The 19,082-nt window shown below is 38.8% G+C and overlaps 1 protein-coding gene across 1 annotated transcript in view; it reads right to left on the reverse strand.

Annotated features, from left to right (window-relative positions):
* Positions 1-5,629, reverse strand: part of fstl5 (follistatin-like 5) — a 267,906-nt gene extending 262,277 nt beyond the window's left edge. Inside the window, exon 1 of the mRNA XM_063000647.1 lies at positions 5,424-5,629. Within this exon, the coding sequence (XP_062856717.1) occupies positions 5,424-5,446 (23 nt within the window). The 5' untranslated portion in view covers positions 5,447-5,629. The remainder of the gene's footprint in view (positions 1-5,423) is intronic.
* Between the last annotated feature and the right edge of the window lie 13,453 nt (positions 5,630-19,082).

Raw genomic sequence — 19,082 nt, forward strand, 5'->3', positions numbered from 1 at the left:
GACAAAATTGGCCTCCAGTCTGCTAGGGTGGGAAATGACCGGATTTAACAGAGGGTGGGGCTGTGTAAGGATCCTGTTTGCCCAGGGCGCCTCCACAGTGGTGGAGGAGCACGGAGGTCAGGGCGTGGCTCTCCGTGCGCGAAGCCAGCCTCACGCACAAATTCACCGAGGTGTGGGTGTATAACAAGGGATCAGTAGACTGGGCACACATCGGAGAGAGTGTGGGTCAGTCAAGTCACCCTCTTCTTGGGCACCACTAGGGGTAAGCAAATTACCTACACAAAATTGGGAGAAAAAGTGGTAAAATGCAATATATATGCAATATATCCCAAATAAAAATTACTCCCACAGGTACATAGAAAAAATATGGGGACCAACTCCATGCCAAGCCTCATGCTAAACTTTACAAAAACAGAAATCAAGAGTGGATTAAACTCAGGACTTCATGACTATGAAGCAGTGCAGCACCAACACTATGTACAAAATGCTCTTGTTTGTTGTGCCACCATCATATACAAATATTTTTGCTAAATAAAAGTAATAAAAAAGTATTCCAAATAAAATGACTCCCACAAGTACATAGAAAAGTTACGTAAGTATATATAACAAAGTAAACATAATGCAGTACATGACTACCCTTCCCTGTGGATTACTTGGAGCAGATTGAGAAAAATGATCTTTGATATGTATTCCTATGAAAAGATGTTTCAACTGGAACGGCTGCTGTTAAGTGTCCCATTTTATGTAAATTTCATTCTGTCGTGTCTTTATAGACAGTGGGGCAGTTTTGTCAGATCCATCCGCACGCTCTCAACATGATGTAAGGTACTGTTGTTTTAAGTGAGTGTTCATCTATGCAAGTGCGTGTTTTGGCATGCCAGAGGATAAAAAGTGTGGGTGAGAATGTGTGTGGGAGAACATTAAAGGCAATTGTTTCTGCATGCTCATTTCCTGCAGAGCCTTTTCAATTCAGCCCCCACTATACAACACTTTAATAGAGGGGATTACACAGTGGATCTGTTTACGTATATCTGATAAATGGTGTACATCAGAGCCTTTTAGGCAGGCATAGTGAGGAACTTACCCAGCAGCTGACCTTTACTGATTTCATACATCAGCCACAGCAACATCTGTCATAAACTGCAATTATAGACTGAACAGGGAGTTACGGCCAGGTAATTGATTGACGAGGCTGAGGAAAAGAGAAGGACTTCCCTTTGCTATGCACTAAATGGAAATGATAAACTGATGATACACGTATAACCTGGGTAGCCAAGGTTGAAAACTGTAAAGAAGATCTATCAAATTATGTGATTTAAAAATACAGCCGCTCGGGTGGCGCAGCAGTAAAACATGCTAGCACACCAGAGCTGACATTTTGAACTTGTTGGTTTGAAACTCAGCTCTGCCATCCAGCAGGCTGGACGGCTACATGAACAAAGATTGGCTGTTGTTCATATGGGGGGAAACCAGATAGGGACCTCATAACTGATGCAATTATGACCTCTACTGGCTGGTTGATGGTGCCTGCACAGAGTCAAGGAATAATGCGTTCAATCAGGGTGTGGCTCTCCGTGTGTTGTGCTGGTATGAGTGGATGAGACACAGCAGCACTGCTAGAGTTTTTAAACTGCTGACTGAGAATAGTCCACCAACCAAAAATATCCAGCCAACAGTGCCCTGTGGGCAGCGTCCTGTGACCACTGATGAAGGTCTAGAAGATGACCAACTCAAACAGCAGCAATTGATGAGCGATTGCCTCTGACATCAAGGTGGACCAACTAGGTAGGAGTGTCTAATAGAGTGGACAGTGAGTGGACATGACATTTAAAAACTCCAGCAGCGCTGCGCTGTCTGATCCACTCATACCAGCACACCACCACCATGTCATTGTCACTTCAGTGCTGAGAATGATCCACCACCCAAATAATACCTACTCTGTGGTGGTCCTGTGGGGGTCTCTTTGATGGAGTTAATGCATGATGGAGAAAAGTTGGAGGATTGTGAATACTGTAATAACAAAAATCATGGGTTGGATACACCCATGACAGGGCACTCATCCATCCTGATGCAGCACATTGATTTACTGACCTACGAACATCTAATGTACCCAACATATCCACTTACATGTTTTAAGAGGCTGAAGAACACCAGAGTAATTAAAGAACACGATCACACTGAGAAGTTACTTTCTCCTTACTATATTCTTACTAACCACTATCAGGAGCTGTGTGGCTCTAACACTATATTTGTACTGTATTATTTATGAGTATTTTAACTCTGAGGTATCATGTTTTACCATTAAAATCAATCATACATCTCATTTGACATTGTATGGGCCTCCTGAATAGTCATCCTGTTTCACCACACTTGCAAAATATCAAAGCAAAACATTAATATTTCAGTCCGTCTTATATCTAAAGCTGAACCTCTGGAAGCTCTAATGCGATGCTTTTGAGCCTCCAGTGAATTAAAGGAATGGATTCCCGGCTAAAGTAAATGTTACTCAGTCTTGCTGCCAATATCTAGAGCAGTTGCTATCCAATTACCATCCACTGAACTATCAAGCTGTTAACTCCAGCACAAAGTACTGTCTTTCAGAAATGTTTAACCTTATTCACCTCTAGCTCAACACACTGTTAACACACTGTCAGAATGACAAAAAGCAGATGTATAAAATTGCATTTAAATATTGCAAGAATAACAAAAAGCAACTGTTGATATTTTTAAGGATAAGCATTCAATAGTAATCCACGTTTTACAGAATGACCTCAGAACACTGTCTGTGTGCATAATCATTGTGACCTAGTTAAAAACCAACAACATAATAAAGTTTTGCTTTTTAATAAAATGATCCCATATGTTTGTTTACGTTATAATACAGTATAGAGTGGGAATGATAACTGATCAGATTTATGCATCATTGTTTAAAAATATTTATGTAAAATATATATATTTAAGTCCCCAGGAGATGAATCACTGATGCAATTGCTCGTCATTCTTTAATGCATTCAATAGTCATCCATTAGCTTAAGCTAGAAGCCATATATGCAATACATCTGGTGCATTTTATGTAACAATGTTTATCTGTATCGTCCCTGTTAAATAAACTATTAAAATAAATAAATAAATCCAGGTTTTAAAAGACATAAAAGTAAAGCATGAACTCCGAAACACTGTCTGTGTGAATAATCACCAACAAAAACCAACAACATAATAAAGTTTTCCCTTTTTATAAAATGATCCCATATGTTTGTTTACATTAGAATATAGAGTGAGAATCATCACTGAATCCGATTTATGCATCATTGTTTAAAAATATTTTAGCACATAAATTTCATCATCATTGTATTACAGGTTTATATTACTAAGAAGTCCCTCAGAAGTTAAGTCGCTGATACAATAGCTTGGTATTCTTTAAAGCATTCAGTAGTAATCAGTGCCTAAAAAATGTATGTAATTGCCACAAACATTCCATTATCATTATATTACATGTTTGTATTACTAAGAAGTCACTCAGGAGTTAGGTCACTGATACAAGTTTTACTAAATGTTTATAAGTGTGGAGCTGATCAGAAGCAAAGCAAAATAAGAGGAACTTTTGGAGCTAATCTGGAAAGAATGTGTTAAAAAATGACAACAGATTATTACATAAATTACGCATTGTTAGAACTGTTTTGTCTTTCAGGGTACATAATTAGAATATGTACATGCTTTAAACTCTCTTTCTAGTGTTACAGTCTTAGATTAGATACTGAAGTGATTATGTTTGGATTTGGGTGGTTGTCACACTGCACAGTATACTGGTATAAGAAAGTATTGTCCTCTTTCTGATGGTTTTTGTTATAGCTTATTGTTTACACTAAATTATTTGAAATCATTAAATGGAGCATGAGTGAAGAAACACAACATTTTATTACATTTTACTTATTATGCAACAAAAGTTATACAACAATACCCAACAAAAAGTAATTACTGGGTCTCCGACTTGGCAACTTTATTTTCAGTTATTGTCAGTTATTCAGATGTGAACTAGTATTTGTATTTCAACTTAATGTTCCTCCATTTAACATAATTGTGTCATAGTTGAAGTTTATGGACATATTTAAAAAAAAATTATATTATAGTCATCCAAGTCCTGAGAGCAAAATAAATAAATAAAAACAACAATAACACAATAAAACTACTGCAGGTCTTTACTGTTGGTTTGTACTAAGTATGGAATGCTGGAAGGGCTTTTTTTTCAAGACTTGTCATCAGGGATTACAAATGTCATTTACCTTTTGCTCTCACTCCAAGGTCAGAAAGATAATCTAAACATCCATCTTAAACTAAGAGGAAATGTGTCCAGTTGGTTAGAATTACTACCAAAACCTGGTCTGCCATCAGTGCTGTTGATATTTGAGTGCTGATTGACACTGTCCACAATCAAGCAAGCTTTAAGCTGCCATGGGTTTAGGGGCTGTGTCAAAAATAATATGCATGTTATTTATTCAGTCAAAAAGACAGGCACATAAATTCCTGGCCTGCCAATAATGCCATAACATACTGTACATTTGCTCTAAACATGTATATACATTGTACACTTCTTCTGTATGTTTCTTTAACTGCATAATGTTTGTCACAGACTGTTAACAGTTCACCAATTAGCGCTGCATATCAACAGGAGTCCTCTATACGAATTTAAAGCAGAAACAGCAGGCGGGCTTAATGCTCACTTCATTAAGAGATTAACTAAAAAAACAACACTTCTGCTTGTAACATAATTGGACATGGCATCCCTGTACTGTTTACAGCATCATGCCTGGTCCCTTCATTGCCTGGTTTTAAGCATGTTTCTCTAATTTAATGCATTTTGTCAGTTTTTTATTCATCTTTTTCTACTGTGAACTTGCATGTTTAACTTCAGGGAACCACACAGTCTCTGGGTCTTCTGCTCCAGTTTGTTGTCTTAATTTTATAGATGCTGCATATTAAATTCTGTTGGGCAATATTTACAAATATTAACAAATATAGTGTATTCGAGACATTACTTCTGTGTGGGGTAGCATTGTTACCTCACAGCAAGAAGGTCCTGGGTTCGATCCCCAGGTGGGGCGGTCCGGGTCCTTTCTGGGTGGAGTTTGCATGTTCTCCCAGTGTCTGCGTGGGTTTCCTCTGGGAGCTCCGGTTTCCTCCCACAGTCCAAAGACATGCAAGTGAGGTAAATTGGAGATTGTCCAGGACTGTGTTCGATATAACCTTGTGTAATGAGTAACTACCGTGTCTGTCATGAATGTAACCAAAGTGTAAAACATGACGTTAAAATCCCAGCACCAAACATTACTTTGGTGTCACTGTGCTCTACTTGGAATGACCCTGATGCAAAACTGGTGCTGTGACCACAATAACGTAATACAAGAGCATAAACAAGCAAAATTTACCTGCGTGTCCGTGCACAGGGCATCCAGAAACCGGGGTTTTCCCAAAGAGGCGCACAAAACCAGTGCAGCTGGTGCAGGATGTGTGTAAAGCAAGTCCAGTTAGACTGTACGAAGTCCTCGCGCGTACTGCACAAATCCCTGAAGTTCTCAGCAGGATGAATGTATTTCCGCAGCAGTGTTATCCGTTTCTTGTTAAAAGTGTGGATAATTCCTCCCTCGAAGTTGATAGTAACGCACGCTATGCCCTGTTTACCCGGACTGAAGAGTGGTGTGTGTTATTACATCAGCACCACAGTGAGTGAACAGCTCCGCGCGCACAGCGGTTCACCTCGAGCTCTCGGCTCACAGTGCAGCGCAGAGCTGCTCCTATCGGCTGCGTCCTCGACATCATTTGCATACAATCACGCCATCAGCCAATCAAAACAAGCCGTGGTGAATAAGGAGAAAAAAGGCGCGTGCGCGTATGTGCGCTCGCGCGCGCGTGTGTCCGTGCGTGTGTGTGTGTGTGTGTGTGTGTGTGTGTACAAGTCAGTACAGGTCTGAGAGAGAGAGAGAGAGAGAGAGAGAGCGGTGGACTCATAGCCCATGTTATTTAGAAATGGAAGGAAATCAGGATTATAACCAGTGTATTTGCATCTGTTTCTCTGTATGGTCATCCATCCCTCCATCCATCCATCAACAAACCAACCGCTCAGCAAACCAAACCACATATTTGTTAATCCAACTATCCATTTGTCTTTCCATCTGTCCCTTTGTCCATCCATCCATTTATCCATCTATCAACAAATCAACCGCTCAGCAAACCACATATTCATTCATCTAACTATCCATTTGTCTTTCCATCTGTCCCTTTGTCCATCCATCCATCCATCCATCCATCCATCTATCAACAAATCAACCGCTCAGTAAACCACATATTCATTCATCTAACTATCCATTTGTCTTTCCATCTGTCTCTTTGTCCATCCATCCATCCATCCACCAATAATCCATTCATCTATTCATTCAACAAACCAACCACTCTGCAAACCAACCACTCAGCAAACCACATACAGTATTTATTAATCCAGCTATCTATTTGTCTTTTCATCTGTCCCTTTGTCCACCCATCCATTTATTCATCTATCAACAAACCAACCGCTCAGCAAACCACATATTAATTCATCTAACTATCCATTTGTCTTTCCATCCGTCCCTTTGTCCATCCATCCATCAATTCATTCATCTATTCATTCAACAAACCAACCACACTGCAAACCAACCGCTCAGCAAAATACATATTTATTCATCCAGCTATCCATTTGTCTTTTCATCTGTCTTTGTCCATGCATCCAACTCTTTATCCATCCATCCATCCATCCATCAACAAACCAACCGCTCAACAAACCACATATTCATTCATCTCACTATCCATTTGTCTTTCCATCCGTCCCTTTGTCCATCCATCCATCCATCAATTAATTCATCTATTCATTCAACAAACCAACTACACTGCAAACCAACCGCTCAGCAAACTACATATTTATTCATCCAGATATCCATTTGTCTTTTCATCTGTCTCTTTGTCCATACATCCAACTCTTCATCCATCCATCCATCCATCCATCAACAAACCAACCGCTCAACAAACCACATATTCATTCATCTCACTATCCATTTGTCTTTCCATCTGTCCCTTTGTCCATCCACCCATCCATCCACCATCAAGCAATTCATCCATCCACTCAACAAACCAACCGCTCAACAAACCACATATTCATTCATCTTACTATCCATTTGTCTTTCCATCTGTCCCTTTGTCCATCCACCCATCCATCCACCATCAAGCAATTCATCCATCCACTCAACAAACCAACCGCTCAGCAAACCACATATTTATTCATCCAGCTATCCATGTCTTTTCATCTGTCTCTTTGTCCATGCATCCAACTCTTCATCCATCCATTTATCCATCCATCCATCCATCCATCAACAAACCAACCGCTCAGCAAACCACATATTCATTCATCTCACTATCCATTTGTCTTTCCATCTGTTCCTTTGTCCATCCATCCATCCATCAATTTATTTATCTATTCATTCAACGAACCGACCACTCTGCAAACCAACCGCTCAGCAAACCACATATTTATTCATCCAGATATCCATTTGTCTTTTCATCTGTCTCTTTGTCCATGCATCCAACTCTTCATCCATCCATCCATCCATCCATCCATCCATCAACAAACCAACTGCTCAACAAACCACATATTAATTCATCTAACTATCCATTTGTCTTTCCATCTGTCCCTTTGTCCATCCATCCATCCATCAATTCATTCATCTATTCATTCAACAAACCGACCACTCTGCAAAACAACCGCTCAGCAAACCACATTTTTATTCATCCAGCTATCTATTTGTTTTTTTAATCCATCTCTTTGTCCATCCATCCAACAAACCAACCGCTCAGCAAACCACATATTCATTCATCCAACCATTTGTCTTTCCTTCTTTTCCTTTGCGCATCCATCCATCCATCAACCAACAAACCAACCACTTAGCAAATAAATATATCCATTTGTCTTTCCATCCATCCATCCATACATTCATTCAATAAACCAACCACTCGGCAAACCAACCACTTAGCAAATCACATATTCATTCAACCATCAATGTCTTTCCATCTTTCCTTTTGCCCATCCATCCATCCATCCATCCACCAACCAAGTAATCACTCTGCATATCACATATTTATTCATCCAGCTATCCATGTCTTTTCATCTGTCTCTTTGTCCATGCATCCAACTCTTCATCCATCCATTTATCCATCCATCCATCAACAAACCAACCGCTCAGCAAACCACGTATTTATTCATCCAGATATCCATTTGTCTTTTCATCTGTCTCTTTGTCCATGCATCCAACTCTTCATCCATCCATCCATCCATCCATCAACAAACCAACTGCTCAACAAACCACATATTAATTCATCTAACTATCCATTTGTCTTTCCATCTGTCCCTTTGTCCATCCATCCATCCATCCACCATCAAGCAATTCATCCATCTATTCATTCATCTATTCATTCAACAAACCGACCACTCTGCAAAACAACCGCTCAGCAAACCACATTTTTATTCATCCAGCTATCTATTTGTTTTTTCATCCATCTCTTTGTCCATCCATCCAACAAACCAACCGCTCAGCAAACCACATATTCATTCATCCAACCATTTGTCTTTCCTTCTTTTCCTTTGCGCATCCATCCATCCATCAACCAACAAACCAAACACTTAGCAAAGAAATATATCCATTTGTCTTTCCATCCATCCATCCATACATTCATTCAATAAACCAACCACTCGGCAAACCAACCACTTAGCAAATCCCATATTCATTCAACTATCAATGTCTTTCCATCTTTCCTTTTGCCCATCCATCCATCCATCCATCCACCAACCAAGTAATCACTCTGCAAACTAAATATTTATTCATCCAATTATCTGTCTTTCCATCTGTCCCTTTTGTCTATTTATCCATCCATCCATACATCCAACAAACCAACCACTCTGCAAACAAACCACTCAGCAAACCACATATTCATTCATCCAACTATCCATTTCTCTTTCCATCTGTCCCTTTGTCCATCAACCCAACATCCATCAACCAACCACTCAGCAAACTAAATATTCATTTATCCAACTATGTATTCATCTTTCCATATGTCCCTTGTCCAATCATCCATCCATCTATTCATCAACAAACCAACCACTCAGCAAACCACATATTCATTCATCCAACTATCTATCTGTCTTTCCATATGTTCCTTTGTCCATCCATCCATCCATCCATCAACAAACCAACCACTCTGCAAACTAACCACTCAGCAAACCACATATTCATTCAACTATTCATTTGTCTTTTCATCTTTCCCTTTTGCCCATCCATCCATCCATCCATCCATCCATCCATCCATCCATCCATCCTTTCACTCCTCTGAAAGCCTTAGAGTATATAGCATTTTCCCCCAAATTTCAAACAATCTAATCATTGCCAATTATCCTGTTGCAATTCTGTTTCTACTCATACCACCCCCATGCTGGCCACTGAGCTGAAACTATCGGCCGCTCCCTCTGACACAGAGTCACAGGCCAAATGTTTTCATCTGGTAGGGGGACAGTCTCATAGAGAATTGAACTGTGACACCTGAGCCGAGTGCCCTGTGTATAGCATTCAAGGGTCAGGCTCTGATGTTGAATGAGAAGGTCTGGCTAACAACTAATTTTCCAATTCACCTCAAAGGTGTTCAGTGGGGTTAAGGTCAGGACTCTGCGAAGGACTCAGCAGTTTCTCCACAGCAAACTTATTAAAACTTTATCAACCTCACACTGTACACACTGTACAAACGGTTAAAAATGTATCATTAAATTAATATAATTAATGCTTGTCAAACATACAGGTAGAATGGATGAAATAACTGAACCCTGTAATTATCAGGAGTGTCCACATAGTTTTGTCCACAAAGGTATACTGCTGTGTGTGAATGTTTCTCTTCAAACCTGGACGTGTTTGTTTGTGTTAATCACCATTACAGTTTTACAGAGTTGGACTTTAGTGTTTAAGCTCCTCACTCAATGAACAAAATAGGTCTATTCCTCTGAGAGGCGTCCTCATCAGGGACAATGAGTCAACAGAAAAACAACCTTACCCAGAGACACAGGAAAGTCAACAGCTGCAATTAGATGTGAGTAGTCTTGGTGATGGAATAACTAACAAGACCCGAGGGAACAACGTGTGAAGGTTAGGTGCAGGTGAGAGTTGCCTCATGGGTAGAGCTTGGCATGAAATGTCAGTGACCTCAAAGCTCTGTGCAAACAATAAATATATGAATAAATAATAATAATCATTCTTTAACAACAAACATGATTTCTGTAGCATTAAGGTTTCCCTTTACTGAAACTTAGCATCTGCCAGACATATCCCATAAGCACAGTTTCAGAGAGTGATTTTTTTTTCATTGCTCTATTAGTCCAAAATCACTGTTTTTTAATCACTGACACTGAACATTGTGATATTAGGCTTCAGTGTAGCTAACTACTTATATAAAGTCCCCGACAAACAGTTCTTGAGCTAATGTTAGTTCCAGAAGTTTTACATTTTTGTGTTTTACAATTAACTTTTGCAGCTCTAACATAGCACCAATTCTCTTTTTTTTCTTTTTTGAATGGCCATGTTGGAATTACCTAAGCTATGCAGAACAACCCCATTCTATGGGCAAAATGTGTCTGTGGAGATTGCATTGCTGCATATGCTTCTGTTTGCCAAAAAAAGCCAAGTTCATCATTTATAAGACATGGCTATATATTCTTGCCATTAAGTGTAACTACTGAATGTCTCCTGCTCAGCACAATAAGAGTGACAATATTAACTTTGTATTAAACAAGCTCTTCAAGGACAAATAAACTGAAAGATGCCCTTTAAATTAGTGAGCCTTTCTTCCCATTTCCTCAGTCTAATTACATAATTCACAGGTTGCTGGTAGTTCCCTTACCTCCGATCCATCTAATGTACAGTGGTACCTTGTAACTCAACAACCCCTAAATTAGAAATCTTTGAAAGTCGACACCCTTAGCCGAGAAATTTGTACCCTCTAACTCAACATGTGTGCGACTGCTGTTCTGTTCAAAGCTCTGTAAAACGTAGTCAAAGTGCTAATATGACACAAATCTGCATTTGTGTGGAATAACCGTTAAATACACTCTGAAAGCATCCACATGTATCTGTGTTTAGCTGGATGTTTCCCCTGTTTCACTTTTAAACTTGTACTATAGCTCAGGGTGCTGAAAAATTGTAAGAATCAGTGTTTCCAAAAGAGTCTAAAATGCTTATCGTTAATAAAAAAAAAGCTTAATGTGACTTAATGTATTAAAAGAACGACACAGGAACACTAAACTTTCTCTTAATTATTACTGCTCATAAATTCTCTCCACTAATGAAATTCCTCGCTCGTTGTTTTAGTACAAGAAGTCATGTTAAGCTTTGTGCACCGCCACAATAACAGCAAAGTGCGCGCAAAAGTGATTTTACCGCTTCTCATGTAAATGCGCCTTTACTACCCTGGTGAAAAAAAAGTATACTTAAGTATACTAATCTTCAATATGCTAAAGTGCACTAAAGTGCATTTTTGTCAAACTAATGATCAATACACTTAGAGTGCTAAAATGGAACAACTATTTTTGTACTTAATATACTTTAGTTGTACAAAAATAATACAAAAGCTCAACTTTAATTGTATTAAGTGTACTAAACTGTACTAAATTGAGACAATTTTAAGTATATTTAATTCAACTTAAGTATACTACTGCATGTGTATTTAATTCCGTTTCACATACACTTAAAATGAAGTTGAAGCACATTTAATCAGTATTTCAAGTGCACCTAGAGTACATTAAAAATAGACTTTAAATATATTTATTTTAGAGCAAAAACATTCTTACACTTCTTTGTAGCTCAGAGCAAAGCTTCACAGCCAAGCACTGATCTCTGAATTGTAACCAGCAACCAGTAGGGGTCGTTATTTTTTTAAGTGGCGTTCAGACTTTCAGCAGACGCGGGGTTCGAACCCCTGACTTTCACATGTCATGTCTTATGTGTTAGTGTGTTTCACCGCTGCTCCACCGGAGCGCTATAAACACAGTGAACAAAAATGCATCCGGCTGCTGCTCACGTTTCAGAGGGGATATGGGTTAGCTTCGATCTCAGGGCAGGGTTCGGCATAGACAGAGAGGAAGCACGATGCAAATTGAACAATTGGATGCGCTAAAGGGGGAGAAAAAAGAAAAAAAAAAAAAAGGGAAAAAGTATAGTTTAACTAACCAACAAACAAAATGTATAAAGAAATGTATAAATGAATGTATAGGCTTTCTTGACCAGCACCAGTGTCATACAAATGCTTTTTTGACTGAATGGGCTGAATAGACACAAATTCTCACATTCTTCAAGGTCTTTCCATTAGACTTTTTGACTTTTTAGAATTTATGTCTTTTTTTTAAATACAATTACTTTTATTATTGGCATATTTTCCCCAAGTAGAGGAACTATAAAAATGTAAATGTAATGGAAAGATGTAAATCAGTCTGCAGTTAAAAAGGATTGCTCACAGACTTGGCTAATTGAAAGAAATCATGGCTCCAATGAGTGAGTTTTATAAAACTTTAAGAAGTAAATGATGGAGTGTGACAAAATATGTTGGTTGTTACTAGTCAGATATATAATAAAATTAAAAAAGGATAACAAAAGACTTGTAAACAAGTGGGCGGTAACAGAACACAGTACTGTAAGAAATGAGCTGTATAAAATGAGACTAAATAAAAGCAGGCACTAATACTTAATCATAAAAAGTGTTGCAGTAGTCTAAGAAGAAGCAATCATGGAGTGTGGATGATTGGATGAAAGTGATATTCAGCTATAAATCACAAACCTGCATTGGCCAAGGCAACAATGCTGGAACTTTTTTCTAATACCATTCAAATAAAAGATATTAACATGATTGCCTGAAGAAAACAATCAATATTCTCTTGATTGTTGTCAGGAATGTCAGGTGAAGAACCAGAACCAGAAAAATTTGGTATCATTACCTGAACAGTCTAGGCATCAATTCATAAGTGTAGATTGACATTTTAGACACTTTTCTCATTCCGCTGATAGAAAATAGGGTTTGATGATGAAGTCATTTTTCTAGATGAAAATGCATCTTGCCACAGAGCAAAAAAGTGTAAAAGCTTTTCTTCAGGAAAAGCACATCAGTTCAATGACATGGCAAGAAAACCATCAGGACCTTAATATGATTTTAAATTTATTAAAGATTTATTGAAAAATAAAATGATTCTTTGAAAGGCTCTAAAAAGTTGAGAAACAAATTTGCTGTAGAATAGTATTTTTCATTAGGTAAGTCTACACCTTAAAATTAAACTATTATAATAGCTTAAGGAGCAGCAACACTGTACTAATTGTGCTTTTTTTGTTGATGATTGTTGTCCCGAGCCTATGGATTCTCCAGCAGCAGAAGACGAAATGACTACATTAATCTGGGAGAAAAGGGGAAAAATGCATAAACAAAATAGCAAAAAATAAAATAAATACAATAAATAATGAAATAAATTGTTCAATTTAATTTTGTTGGTAATAATAAGTATGTTTTTTGTTGATGATTTCATAATTTTTTCTTAACTTTAAGAGTTTCCATAAATTTTCTCTTCTGCAGACCCAATTTTCAGCTTTTGTACATTTTGAGAAAGACAATTTAAACAACTATCTGTGGTTTGTTAATCCTCCTAAACTTTTATTTAACAGACAAAAGTACAAAGAAATTATTATTGTTATGTTCAACCAACTTAATTGTATTTTATACCTATTGCAAATCTTTTTTTTTTGTTGCATGTTTCTCAATTTTCCTCCCAATCAAGTCGTATCAGCATCTCTACTGATGCTGATCTCCACTTCTGATTGAGGAGAGCAAGACTGACACACGCCCCCTCCGACATGTGTGTAGTAGTCTTCTTCATTTTTTCACCTGCACGAGGCGAGTTCATATGTGGATCAGCTTTGTGTATGGAGAGACACACACCTCATTATCCCTCGACTCTGTGCAGGCGCCATCAGTTATGAGGTCCCTATCCGGCTCCCCACCCTGTATGAACAACAGCCATTGTTGTTTGTGTAGCCACCCAGCCCAGCCGGATGGCAGAGCTGAGTTTCGAACCGACGAGTTCGAAATGTCAGCTCTGGTGTGCTAGCGTGTTTTACCGCTGTGCCACCTGTACGGCTTACCTATTGCAAATCTAATGCCAGCAACATAAAATGTTTGGAACAGGAAAAGTAATATTCCACAACAAGCATGTAACAGGTAAGGGAATAATGATTGGGTATTGGGTAAAGAGGATCCACCAAAGACTTAATCTTTCAAAGCAAAGGTGGATCGTGGCTCACTACAACTGAGATGAACATTTCTCAGCACAAGGTTGCAAATGATTTATGGAATTGGGGAATTCTGAGAAATCTGAACGTCAAGGCCAGAAACCACTGTTCTGTTGAATGGGGGTGACCTTGGGGTCCTCAGAAAGCAATGCATAGAAAATCATCATGATACTGTAATAAATATAGCCACATGAGCTCAGGAGTACTTTGGAAAAGTGTTGACACACACAGTCCGCTGATGCATTTAGAAATGCACCCTGAAACTCTTGTTATTCAAAAAGAACACCATACACAGATCAGGCATATCATTATAACCACCACCTTGTTTCTCCACTGTCCATTTTATCAGCTCCACTTACCATGTAGAAGCTCATACAATTACTGACTGTAGTCCATGTGTTTGTCTGCATGCTTTTTTTTAGCCTGCTTTTAGCCAATTGTCAGGACCACCACAGAGCAGGTATTGTTTAGGTGGTGGATGATTTCTCAGCTTAATAAAAAATAGCAATAATAAATAAATCAAATATCAGCAAAAGGTGCAAAGACGTCTGTAGTGGTTTGGGTTTGAATGGCATTTTAGAAAGACACATGCTGCCATCAAGGTGCTAAAACAGTGTGGTTCATAGACACAGAATGTGTGTTCTACTGGCTAATATGCAGTCCCGATTTGTCTGTATTTAAAATGTATGGTATATCATTAAGAGGAATATCAGACAACAGTGATCTCTGACTGCTGGGCAAAATCAGTCAACTGAAGGCTGAAGCAAGAATTGGCAGAATTTTTTATCTGAAAAAAATTCAATAATTAGTGTCCTCAGATAAAAAATGATTAAAAAATGTGGTTAAAAGAAAATGCAATGTACAAAACCCATGTCCAGATATTTTGTGAGATGCAATAAAAGAAGAATCTCTGATTCATTCATTTTCTTGAATCTTTATTTAGCTGATGTCCAGTGTTTTTACAGATATACTTCATTGTATTTTGTAATTATAAATACATGTACTATAGAATTTGATGCCTGCAACACACTCAGAATAGGTTGAGACAGAGGTTTAGCACCGTGTTCTATCAGCTTTCCTATTACTCAGATGTTTTTAATGGTTTAGAAACTGAAGTGGAATTTTTGTCCATTCTTGCTTGATACAAGACAGCTGCTCAACAGTCTGTGAGCATTATAGTCTAATTCTCCTCTTCATGATGCACCATACATTTCAACAGGAAACATGCTTTTGATTAGTATAGACCAAAGCGCAGAGCTTGGGGGTTCTTGGTCATAGAAACTTGTGGTGATCCGGGATGTTGAGTTGCTGTCGTTCTGCCTCTCTTGTCCGATCACTCAGGTTTGATGGCGGTGGGGGAGGTAGGCGCTGATGTTCTGTGAAAGCCTTCAAGATCTTTTTACCTGCTCGCTCTTCCTTTTAGTTATTCTGCAATAATTAGGGCTGCCAGAGTCTAAAACTCTCTGTAAAACTGATATTTTACTCAACTCGCATTGTACATTTTTAACTACATTTTCTGTTGTTTTACCCCGAGGGCGTTCTGATGGAAACCTGTTTACCCGCCCGAGGTTAAGGAATGATGTCGAGACTGCCATGCCAATAATGCTGCTCCTGCCGGATGTGACGGGAATGAGGCCTGGCATTGTCTTGTTAAAATGATCACAGCTTTTTTGTCACCTTGATAGCAGCATATCTCTCTAAAATCAAAATACTCACCTTTACATTAATTGTATGTTCACACATATGCTAGTCACCCATGCTGTGGGCACTGATGCACCCCCATACCATGATGGATGTTGGCATTTGCAGCTTTTGCTGATAATAATCTGGAAGGCTGTCTTTGACTTCGTCAAGGAGAACTCAATGTCCTTTTATTCAGAAAACAAGCTGAAAATGACTCATTTGACCACAGATTGTTTCCACTGTCTTTCAGTCCATCTGAGATTAGCTCGGGCCCAGAGAACTCTGCATTGGTGATTTTGTTTGTGTAACAGAGTTTCAGGTTGCATTTCTTGGTGCAGAGGTTGATTGTGTTAAGTGACAACAGTTTTCTGAAGCACTTCAGAGCCTATGTGGCTATATTTATCACAATAGCATGAGATTTCTCATGCAATGTCATCTGATGGCTCAAAGGTCTCACACATTCAGTAGTGGCTTCTGTTCATGCCCTACATAAAATGTGATTTCTCTAGATTAACTGAATCTTTTCACAGTAGCATGTAAGTTGTATGATGTAAGACCTACATTATTTAAAATCTTGCATTAAAATATGTTCATTTGAACTAATTGGCAATTTCCTTAAAGTTTGGCATGAAGGGATAAACTACAACCCATCATTGCTTATAAAGGTGTTGGTAGACCCATTTTGTATACCCAAGCATAACTCCCTCACCTGTTTTCAACTCACCTGCTAATTGTGGAATGTTCCAAAACGCTACCTTCAATACTGTCTATACAAATGTTCTGTATATGATCTATTTTACTGTAGGTCTAGTTCTGTACTCTCTACAGACCATTGGAGTTCATACACATCAAACCTGTCAAACCATGTCGGTATAGATATTGCTTTCTGTACAGGGACAAAGATGAGGGCCTTTTATAAACCGTTACCACAAAGTTAGAAGCATACAATTCATTTAATATAACTGATAGTATATAACTTCCAGCAATGGGTGTAAGTTAAAAAAATAAGAGGGGTTTTCCCATATTTTTGACCATATAGTGTTTGTAGATTTTTGATGTTAGGTGTATATTTAATATTATACTAAGGGATTAGGTGACTAGAACTGCTTGTGGCCCTTTATCTAGGATGGGTTTGTACTCTGAATTCCACACAATAATTGATCTTTTACTGAGAATCCACAGGAAGTCAGTAAAGTAAAATGTGTGGTTTGACGGTGTGATGGTTTCTACATATGGTTTATTTTAGACAGATAAAAAAGAGCAGTCCCACAATCCTGCACTAATCTCATAAACTGTAAGATAAATTTAAGTGCAAAATCCACAGACTGGAAACGTGGTCATCAAACCACTTCATTAGCTGCACTTCACGTGGAGAGTTATCAGAAAAGACCCCATATGGTCTATGAGACTTCATGCGGGAGCCAAAATATCACAGTTTATTAGTCAGGCTGCAGTCTGTTAAGCTGTCTGTGTTTTCAACATCAACTATTTTACAAATAAATGTTTGCAAAAACAAAACTATTCAGCATGTATATCTCCTGTAGTGTGAGGTTTATCTATTGCCTTCTTATATACACTGATCAGCCATAACATTAAAACCACCTTCTTGTTTCTACACTCACTGTCCATTTTATCAGCTCCACTTACCATATAGAAGCACTTTGTAGTTCTACAATTACTGACTGTAGTCCATCTGTTTGTCTGCATGCTTTGTTAGCCCCCTTTCATGCTGTTCTTCAATGGTCAGGACTCCCAGGACCACTACAGAGCAGGTATTATTTAGGTGGTGGATCATTCTCAGCACTGCAGTGACAATGACATGGTGGTGGTGTGTTAGTGTGTGTTGTGCTGGTATGAGTGGATCAGACACAGCAGCGCTGCTGGAGTTTTTAAACACCTTACCGTCAGTGCTGGATTGAGAATAGTCCACCAGCCAAAAATATCCAGCCAACAGCACCCCATGGGCAGCGTCCTGTGACCACTGATGAAGTAGGTAGGAGTGTCTAATAGAGTGGACAGTGAGTGTACACGGTATTTAAAAACTTCAGCAGCACTGCTGTGTCTGATCCTGTGTCTCATACCAGCACAACACACTAACACACCACCACCATGTCATTGTCACTGCAGGGCTGAAAATGATCCACCACCTAAATATGACCTGCTCTGTAGTGGTCCTGTGGGGGGTTCTGACCATTGAAGAACAGGGTGAAAGCAGGCTAAGAAAGTATGTAGAGAAACAGATAAACTACAGTCAGTAATTGTAGAACTACAAAGTGCTCCTATATGATGGTGATGAAGTGGAGCTGATAAAATGGACATTGAGTGAAACCTACACATTACAACTACAAGAGATTTTATGACATCCCATTCTAAATCCATAGGCATTCATATGCAGTTGGTCCCTTGTTTGCAGCTATAACAGCTTCCACTCTTATGAAAAGGGTTTCTACAAGATCTTGGAATGTGTCTTCGTGAAGTTTTGCTTATTTCTCTGTATGGGCCAGTCAGATTCTTCCACACTAAACTTACCCAACAATGTCTTTATGGACCATTCATGGTGCCTTGGTACACAGTCAAGCTGGAACAGAAAGAAGGCCTTCCTCAAACTGTTTCCACAAAGTTGGAAGTATACAATTGTCCAAAATGTATTGATATGCTAAAGCATTAAGATTTCCCTTCACAGGAATTAAGAGTCCTAGGTCAACCCCTGAAAACAACCCCATAACATTATCACCAAACTTTACAGTTAACACAGCGCAGTCAGGCAGGAAACATTCTCCTGGCCTTCACCAAACACAGAATCATCCATCAGACTTCAGAGTACAGTGGCAGCATACTTTACACCACTCCATCCAACACTTGGCATTGTACTTGTATGGCACATGAGGCTTGCATGAACCTGCACGGCCATGGAATCCCATGCAATAAAGCTCTTGGCTCACAATTTTTGTGCTGATGTTAATGCCAGATTAGGCTTGATTAGGCTTAGGCTCTGTGACCCCGCTCAGTAACTTTGAC

The sequence above is a fragment of the Trichomycterus rosablanca genome, chromosome 8, assembly GCF_030014385.1.
Source record: "Trichomycterus rosablanca isolate fTriRos1 chromosome 8, fTriRos1.hap1, whole genome shotgun sequence".
Taxonomy (NCBI): domain Eukaryota; kingdom Metazoa; phylum Chordata; class Actinopteri; order Siluriformes; family Trichomycteridae; genus Trichomycterus; species Trichomycterus rosablanca.